Source organism: Fukomys damarensis, unplaced genomic scaffold (genome assembly GCF_012274545.1).
Source record: "Fukomys damarensis isolate Sample0158 unplaced genomic scaffold, DMR_v1.0_HiC HiC_scaffold_4, whole genome shotgun sequence".
In the NCBI taxonomy this organism is placed as follows: Eukaryota; Metazoa; Chordata; class Mammalia; order Rodentia; family Bathyergidae; genus Fukomys; species Fukomys damarensis.
Window position 1 is genome coordinate 27665385 of NW_022900916.1, and position 9592 is coordinate 27674976.

General features: G+C 44.7%; 1 protein-coding gene across 1 annotated transcript in view; it reads left to right on the forward strand.

Moving 5' to 3' along the window:
- The window catches only part of Nfe2l3 (nuclear factor, erythroid 2 like 3), a gene marked incomplete at its 5' end in the record, with an annotated part of 28256 nt that continues 18664 nt past the window's right edge, over window positions 1–9592 (forward strand). Inside the window, one exon of the mRNA XM_010628355.3 lies at window positions 1–90. Coding sequence (XP_010626657.1) covers window positions 1–90 — 90 coding nt within the window. The remainder of the gene's footprint in view (window positions 91–9592) is intronic.

Sequence of the window (9592 nt, forward strand, 5' to 3'; positions counted from 1 at the left end):
GGGGACCCTTTGGCAGCCGAGGAGGAGGAAGAGAAGGCAGCCGAGGAGCCCACGGCGCAGGTGCCGGTCGCCGGCGGTCGCGCGAGCCAGGTAACCCGAGAGTGGGACACGTGAGAGTAGGGCGTCGCTGCGCTTGGGTCCGGGGGAGGGCACGATGGCGCCCTCCTTCAGCCTTAGCCCCTGGAAAGTTGTAAGGCGACTGTGCTCGTCCTTTTTGTGAATCCGAAGGAAGGATTTCAGTGCCATCAATAGGCTTTTAGGCTTGCGGGGGTAGGTGAACTTTTTTTGACACTGGGGATCGAACCCAGGGGCGCTGTAACACTGTCAATCCTATCTATATACCTATTTATCTATCTGTCTACCTGTCTTATCTGTTTATATTTTGAGACAGTGACTAAGTTGCCCGGGATGGGCTCGAATATGCATCCTCCTACCTCAGCCACCTACGTCCAGCTTCTTTAGGTTTTTGAGAAACAGATGCATGCATCATTTTGGGTGTAGACAACACCTTTCCTTGTGTTTGGTAGCTGTCAAGAGTGATAGGGGTAGCGGAGGGATGGTATTACTTTCCTTGCCCACTGTCTTAGTTCAGTACCTCGCTGCACTAAGACACACTTTTCCTTGGAACCTGTGTCCTACTGGAGGATCTGAGGTGGCCTTGGCCTCTTGGCAGAGGCACATACCCCTCAGGCTCCCAGCCCAAGTTCTTCGCCCTGAATGTAATCTAGTTGTAGTCCATCTGTTCTGCTTTTCTGAAGTAAAAAGCCGAGGTCTTGATACTGGCCACCCTCCCCCAAAACATGGGAGGCTTGGGAGAAAGGAAAAAGACCATTCAAAGCTATCTCCGAAATGGAGAGGCCTCATTTCACCACTAATTATCTTCTCACTGTGTGTAGGTGTGTAGGTCTTTTATAGTGAGGAACAGCGGAGAGGGACTCGGGTGAGACAATAGACTACTCTGTTTGTTTCTCCCTCCCAGTCCATTTCCTCTCCCTCCCTTCCCTGTGGAAACAACCCTGATCAGTAAGTAGTATGGGCATATTCTGTCCTTGCCTCTAGGCTGAGGCCTGAAGGAGGATAGTAGTTCATACACATCTTAGGACAGAAGAAGTTTGGAGAAGGGGCTTGTCTCTAAAGAAAAATGCCTTTTTTTTGCCCCAGTACTGGGGATTGAACCCAGATCCTCCCAGTGTGCTAGGAATGTGCCGAGCCACTGAGCTAAATCTCCAGCCCTGATAACCTAATTTTTATAGTTCCATTTTGCTTTGCCAGTCATAGTGCCCACTTCAGGGCCAGCTGCTGAAGAGGTGTCACCTCTTAAACCAAAGGGATCGCCTTTGCAGGAGACTGCAAGGGTACCTGTTTTGTGTATGCTAATAAGGGGTTACCGAAGTTCCAGGAGGAAGTGCAGCAAGGTGCAAGGAATGTTGAGGTTACAGCTTTTTTTTGAAACCAAGTTCGCCTAGATCTGGGGATTCAAGTATCTGATTCTTTACATCCCAAGACCACTATATTCAGAGTTCCTGTCAAGGAACTTAGAAAATTCCTCCTTGACCCAAACAACTGGTATAGGGCTGTTGTTTTTGTGAAGTGCACTCTTATGCAAAATGGGAATTGGGGCTAAACTGGTTTGTTTGCAGCTCTTCTGAATTGCCCTGTTTGTGTAGGCAGTTGCCGGACGGGCTTCTCCACCCTTTCCTGCAGGGGTCATTGTGTGAAGTGCTGGGTGATTCACAGTTTTACTGATCCCTTCCCCCTCCTGGGGACTGGAACTAAAAGGGTAGGGGTTAGGGACTGCCTGGAATGCCTCACCCCCACTTTTGCTCACTTTCCCCCAAACAGGACCCTGTCGGACCCTCTCACCTGATGATAGGTACCTGCTGCCTTGTTACCTTCTCAGTTCTGTAATTTACAAGGTTGAAACACAGTGCTAGATGCTGTAATCAGATGGCATCCTGCTGAATGTCAGCCTATTAAAAAATGTACAGGAAGGGCTGGGGATTTAGCTCAGTGGCCCTGCGCCTGCCTCCCAAGCAAGAGGTCCTGAGTTCGATCCCCAGTAACAACAAAAAAGTGTACAGGAAGCTGAAAGGAGCAAGGCTGTTTGCTCCGGGGATTTCTCCAGCATCATCTGGTTGATACCTATTCTCCAAGGGCAGCCTTGGAGAATGTTCTGGGGGACTGCTAAGCCTGGTCAGGTTTTCCTGGAGACAGTTCATTTCACAAAAGGCCAGCCATTCTGGTGGTGCTTCTCCTGTGCACCTCCTGGGATAGCTGCTGGGCTAACTTGGTGTTCTGTTCAGTCTGGTAGTGGTCAGCTGTGGAGCACCTTAGAATTATCACAGCTTCATTCCCCTCTGTTGGTGATGTTTTTATCTACATCAACCTTGTGAGGTACACAAAGCAGGCATACATCTAATTTGTACTTAAGGCCAGGCAAGTTTAGGGGATTTGGCTAAAGGTATTTATTAATAAATGCCAGAAGTGGGACTTGATTCTACCTCCTGGACTAGCACTTTAAGTAAGCAACTTACACTGCACAACCCAGTCTGTCTCCTGGCCTTCGGACAACTATTTGCTGATGCTGGATTGATTTTTAAAAAGCAGATTGTATATTCTTATAAAGGAGACCATGATGTAGGGGGTGAGTAGGCTAGGAAAACACCAGCCTTTGAAATTAGAGAGGCCTGGGTCAATCCTTTATTAGCACTCCGCCTCCCATGGATGATTTGGATCCCTCCAAGCCTCGGTGTCTTCTGTGTCAAGTAGGAGAGTGATGTTTACCTTGGAGGGTGTTGTGCTGATTAAATGGGAAAGGCATTGCCAAGTCCCAGAACAGTGCCCGGATTATAGTCACTCTTCCTTGTGCTCCATTCTCAACCCTTCACCTGGCCCCATTCATTTGTTTGTTGTTAACAAGGGTTGGGGTGTGTAGGAGTATTGAATAGTCCTGTTCCTCCACTTACAGCTCTGTGTTCTCCAATGAGCCTCTTACCCTTTCTGTGCTTCATTCTTCTCACCTGCACACTGGGAGTGATAAAGGTGCCTGCCTTATAAAGTTAAAATTTCATTCCACGTAAATGACTTAGCACTGTGCATGCCCTAAGTTCTTAATAAATGTTAGCTATTGTTAACTCAGAAGAAAGGGATTGTGTTTCCCTGTAGGAACATCATAGATGGTAGTTTTTTAAAACAGATAATTCCAGTGCCTTACATTTGAGTTGTAGGAGATTCTAGTTTCAGTGTATAATTTATGTACATGTGCTGAATTATTTTGGAATAGGGGATTTTCCAAGTATCAAAAGAAGTACTGCTTTGGTTTTACTTTTTAATGGAGCTAAACATTATCTGAAACAGACTCAGGAATTTCCCAGAGTCGACAAGCCTTTTTTTCATAGGCACAGCCATTCACTTCAGACCCATGAAGCACATGGCCTTAAAAGTAATGCATGGGTCAAACCAAGAAATAAACAGTTCTGTAGAAGTGGACGTATGAACATATTTTGAGGATAGGTGGCTGCTTACAACCAGCATCGGTTTTCAGAGTTGTTACCACCTTGCAACTGAGAGGGTTTGTGGTCATTTTCATGTGGTTTCATTCCCAGGGACACCGACTCTCTGCTGGGTGAGAAGTCCCACAAGACCTCTTGATTTACTGCCTGTTGGGCTAGTTTCTTCAGGTCACAGAAAGAATCTGATACAATAAATGTTTAATTTTTACTTAGTTTTTTATGGTACTATTATAGATAGATGAGCTAGGTAGAAGTATTATAGGCAGTCACATAAGGAGAGGGCCAGGACAAAGATGAAACACATCACAACTGCACGTTGGCTGAAAACTAGGCCTCAAGATGAGGACAAGATGAGCAGAGCCACATACTTCTTCAAAGAACTGGGCTCAGTGAAGTATAGATAGGCATTGACAACCTTGGGGATGACCAGAGGCCTCTGGACCCCCCTCCTCCTAGGAGAATCCTTATTTTTTCCATCCACACTTGCTATGTGACTTGCTTCCCAATTGGACCACCATTACCTAAGTGACTATACTTGTAACCTTATTGGATGTTCATGGCTGTGGCCCATGTTGTACCCACATGGGTTTCACCCTATAAAATTTCTCTGTAAAGTGGGGTCACTGGGCCGCATACTCAGGACTCTTCCTAACCCTCAGGAGCTTTCCTATCAATAAATATCTTCCTTCTTTTAACCTCCATCATTCCTAGGACTCATTTTTCAATTTCTAGAGAAGAAGAACTCGGTGTATCATACAGTTAATAGGTTGGGAAATATATTTCATATTTCCCACTACAGTACTAGTAATTGAACCTAGGGCCTTTCAACTGAGCCCTACATCTCCAATTGTTTTTGTTTATTTTGAGTTAGAATCTCACTAAGTCACCAAGTTGGCCAGCCTAGGCTTAAGCTTGAATATTTGTGTTGGCCTCCCACAATGCTATAGAGGTGTGTACCATCACACCTGGCTTCACTATTTAATTCTAAGAGTAAAGAGAAGAGAAAAAGTCCTTGGATGTTTTTTCTTTTTTTATTACATTTTATTAGTGCACGCAAATATTATGTGGTGATATTTATTTTGGGAAATTGGCACATGCACTAAAATGTTGTCATTTGTTTTTTGTTTTTGTTTTTGTTTTTTTTTTTAAGTGAAAGATTGAGTCCAGGGTCTCACACGTGCTATAGGCAAGTGATCTGCCACTGAGCTACACCCTGGTCCCCCTTGACTGAAAAGTAAAATTTGTTTTTTTGTTTTAAAAATCAAAGATTATCTCTCTAATGCCTGGACAGTTGGACAGAGATGAAATTTTTATGTCCAAATTCGGAGATGAGAAACAGACCCTTGCCTGTTTTTAACTCACAAGTTAATACACACAACAGTCTTATAATTAAATATATTGCATATATTACATATATTGCAGCAAAGTTTCTCAGTAAGGCTTTCACTTTGCTTACAAAAGGTCATTGTAAAGATGTACTTATGGTGTTCATATGGGAAAAGATGCCATAAGTTACTGTTGGTGTGCCAGAGCCACTGTTACAAAATGCCACAGGTCAGGTGGCTTAAATAGAAATTTACTGTCAGAGTTGGGCAGTGGGGCAAGAAATCCAAAATCAAGCTGTCTACAGGGTTTATTCCTTCAAGGGTTGTGAAGGACAATGTGTTCATAACAGTCTCCTGGCTCTGGTAGTTTGCTGTCCGTCTTTGGCAATCTTTGGCTTCTGCTACGTCACCTATTGCCTGCCTTTGTTTTCACATGGTGGCCTCCTTATATGCTGTATGTCCAAGCTTCCCCTGTGAAAATATCAGCCATGATGGGTAAGGGTCCATCTTCCTCTTTAACTTGCCTGATTACATCTGCAGTGACCCAGGTTCCAAATATGATTTGGTGTTAGGACTTGAACATAGGAAGTTTTGGGTTTTGTTTTTGCTTTTCTCTTGTACTAGAGATCAAACTCAGGACCTTGCATTTGCGAGACAGGTGCAGTGCCACTGAACTAAATTCCGTGAACACAGGAGTTGTTTTTGTTTTGTTTGGTTTGGTTTGGTTTGATTTGGGGGCCAGGACCTTGCACTTGCAAGGCAGGCAGCAGCACCACTGAGCTAAATCCCCAGCCCGACCTGAGTTCTTGAGGGATACAGTTCAGCCCATAACACCATCATCCTTCTGTCATGTCTTGGGATGTTCAGCTAGCTTAAGCTCCAACCACTAAAAGCAAAGTCATCTGTTTTGGGGGGAGCATTTGGTTTTGGTGGAGCACCATTGGCAGCAGGACATGGTATATACTCAAGAAGAAACTTGGGTTGTTGTCATCTTGTTGTGCAAACCTGGGAACCTTAGTTCAAACTGTCTTTTTCCAATCAATTCTTCATTTTGATTGGTAGATCATAGGGAAATCCTCTTTGTAGAGTTTCTTGGATTTCCATCCTTCCTCCTGCTGAGCTCAGACAATGGGAAACTTACCAGCCTAACTCAAAGGCAGGTGGCCAAGTGTGCTGGCGGTGCAGCCGGGTGGGCCCCTAGATGTTTACTGGTAGTTTGATCTGCAGCACACTTCTTACCTCACTGAGGCTTGGTTCCCTTACCTGTAAAAGGGAATGAATGGTAAGAGGGAGTTGCTGGAGGAGTAAATGAGGTAGTATAAGCCAAACTGGTACATAGACTTGGTACATAATAGCCTTTCATTTTGTTTTTTTTGTTTTGTTTTTCTTGAGATAGGGTCTCAAGCCCAGGCTGGTCTCGAACTCACAGTGATCCTCCTGCCTCAGCCTCCCAAGTTCTGGGATTACAGGTGTGCACCACTGCACCACCGTGCTCACCAGTATTAGCTACTATTAATAATTCAGCCCTGGCTCTGCAGTAACCCCATATCTTGGTGCATCTCTCCATTTGTGTTTGGGGAGCCTCCATTAGCTCCTCCTAACTGACCAATTTTGTGTCGTTTGACTTTCAAGGCTCCCCAAGAGGCCATTGTGCCCCATCCCACCTGCTCTTGTTCAGCTCAGTCCCACTGGTCCTCTGCATATATCATGCTTTGTTTTCAGCTAAATCTCTTCTCCTTTCCTTTTCCCCAAACAACCTCACACTTCCTCTTACTCTGTTAACTGCCTAGAATGCCCTCCTTTCATTCTTCTCAAGTCTGTCACCAGTAAATTCTCAGACTGGCTCAATTATCAGCTCATCAATAGAACATTTCCTCTTCTTTCTTGAGCCCCCGCTGTGCCCTGTAACCTTTCTTCTATAGGACCTGGCACCTTCTGCTTTGAACTGCAGCGACTTGAGTATGGAGACTGAGTCTCAGTTTCAACCTGCAGTGACACCAGAGGACAGGGCTAAGGAGCAGAGGGCAGTGGTTGGGTTATCATCCATCACTCTCCAGGGGCTTTGCAACACTTCAAGGATACCGTGACCCTGAGTGTGTCTGTGGGCCTTCAAGGCCAGAGTCCCATCTAGAAAGTAGGTCAGATCTGAAATCCTGAACATTTAATGCCAGTGACTTGAGTGCACAGAGGCAGTGGAACTCAGACTTTCAGGTTGGCATTATACCGAATCAGGTGGTCCAGTGTGGGATTGTTTAAAGTTACAGAGCACATTAGTAACCTTACTCTTGCTGGGAATATACCAGATACACTGTTCTTAAGCCAAACAAGCCACACCTCCCCACTCACTGCAGAACTTCACACTTAAAAGCTTCTCCTATTCACAGCAGCCTTGGGATAGGAATAGTTCACACTCAAAACCAAGTTGTTGAACATCAGTGTTAATACTCACATACATTTCTGGATGCTGAATCTTGCTGGGGCACATTCCTGAGTTCTCTGGTGAAGTTGAAGATGATAGTTGGCGAAGTATAATCATGGCTTGGAGCCGATGTAGCTTTTTGAAGTTGGCAAGAACTGGGCTCCCATCTGTATCAAGTAAGACTTCTCCAGAAAAAGAGAATGAGTAGAATAAGTAAATGTGTGCACATACATTTATTTCAAGAAATTGGCAGACATAGTTGCAAAGGCTGACAGCCCAAACTCCGTAGGGTGGCTGGAAACACTGGGAACTCTATGGGAGCTGAGACTGCAGGCTATGGTAGAATTTTTTTCTTCCTCAGGGAAATCTCAGGTTTGCTTTTAAATCCTTGCAAATGATTGAATAAGGCCCACCTAGACTGTAGAATGGGGCTTAAATCTAGGGTCTCATTAAATTGCCCAGGTTGGCTTCAACTCCTCTATCCTCTTGCTTCACCCTTCAAAGTAGCTGAGCTTTCAGACTTGCCCCACTGTGCCATCTTGCACAGATAATAAATATGTAAAGTTTGATTGTAGGTATTAACCACATCTACAAATGCCTTTGATGCCAACACTTGGGCTGTTCAGTGGAGTGACTTGGTACTATAGCATAATTACAATGACATGTAAAATTAGCCATCTAAATCCCATCTCCTCTAGGGCAACCTATGAACCTTGGTTCCCAAATTGGCTGAAGGAGGAAACTGACATCCTTTTTGGAGCATTCTTGTGAAAACAGAATGACATCATGTTAATGTGCTGGTATGGTTTCTGGTGTATTAATACACATTCAGTGTGCGATCCACTGTTACTGCTGATGAGCTCCAGCTCATCTCCAAGAAACTTGTATCCTCTTCAGGAAATTGCCAGCAACTGCCCAGTCATTCAGGGAACTGCTGGGGCTGGAGAGAAATCCTTCCCTCCCAAGGGGAAATCATACTGGGACTGGTTAGATGAATTCAGGCTGTGCTGCGATAAGACTTGTAGGGGAGGCTGAACCTCAGAGACAGACAGGAGCTCCTTTGAAGCCCAATGCAGAAAGGAATTCTCAGCCTATATTCAGAGCTTCTCCAGGATGGCAGCAGACACTTGGGATGCTTGCTCAATGTAGACTGCCACCACCCAGACTTACTGATCTATCCCCCAGGTTGTTGTGCCATCCCAGGCTTGAAGGCCCCTTTAAAGCCCTGTTGTCCACGGGGATTTGCTCGGTAACAAGGTTGATTGCCAAGTGTTTTAAAGCTGAAGCCCAATTTTCTAGCTCCTTTTATTATTTTCTCACGGTTCCAAAGAATATCTCTCTGGATAGGGTTGGGCACGGGGAGTTAGCTTGCATAGGAAAAAAAAAATACTAATAATGCAGTTTAAAACTCATGCTTAAGTTCTAGAACTGGCAAAGCTAAGGCAAAAATAATAGCTCAGGAGAGAATTTTCTGAAGTGTTCTGTGTTGTGGGTGGAGCATGAGTTACATTGGTACCTCTGCTTGCCAAACTGTACAGCTAAGGTTTCTGCATCTGTGTGTGTAAATCCTACCCCAAAGCTGTGAAAGAATAATTGAATGGGAAGCAGTGGATTTGTTGTAGATAGAATATTGGATAGCCAAGTGTTATAGCACATGCCTGTAACCTCAGCACTCTGGAAGACTGAGGCAAGGGGAACAGTTTGAAGCACAGTCTGGGCGACTTAGTGACTTAAGGAAACTGTCTCAAAATTTAAAAGGGCTGGGGATGTAGCTCAGTGTAAATGCCCTGGGTTCAATTTCAAGTAATTACTGGGACTGGGTGATGGGGCCATGGAGAGTTGACTATATTATTCTCTATTCTATTTGTATTAGTTTGAAATTCTCTATAATAATCTATAAAGGCATCATACATTTTGAGGACCATCTGGCCAAACATTAAAGGAGATCATAAATGAATCCCCACCCCAGCCTGGAACATGCATGAGGGGTTATTTGCATGACAAGCAGCTCCATTTAAAATTAGAGTTTGGAGCTCATGTCAGGTGTTGAGGTTTCTGTGTGGAGACATGGTGGTTTTTGTACCTGGTCTCTTCTGGTAAAGTAGCTTAGCTTTAGCCACCTAGAAGATGTCTGCTAAGGTTTTACTGTCTCCCTGCCTTCACTCTGGGGGGCCTTCAGATGTGAAGTTTACCTCACATTTATCATGGAAAATTAATATCAAAAGTGGAGAGAATACATACTGAGATAATGAACCCTTGTCCCATCATGTCTTGATTGTCTATAAACCTCTCTCTCTCTCTCCCCCTCCCCCTCTCCCTCTCTCCCTCTCCCCCTC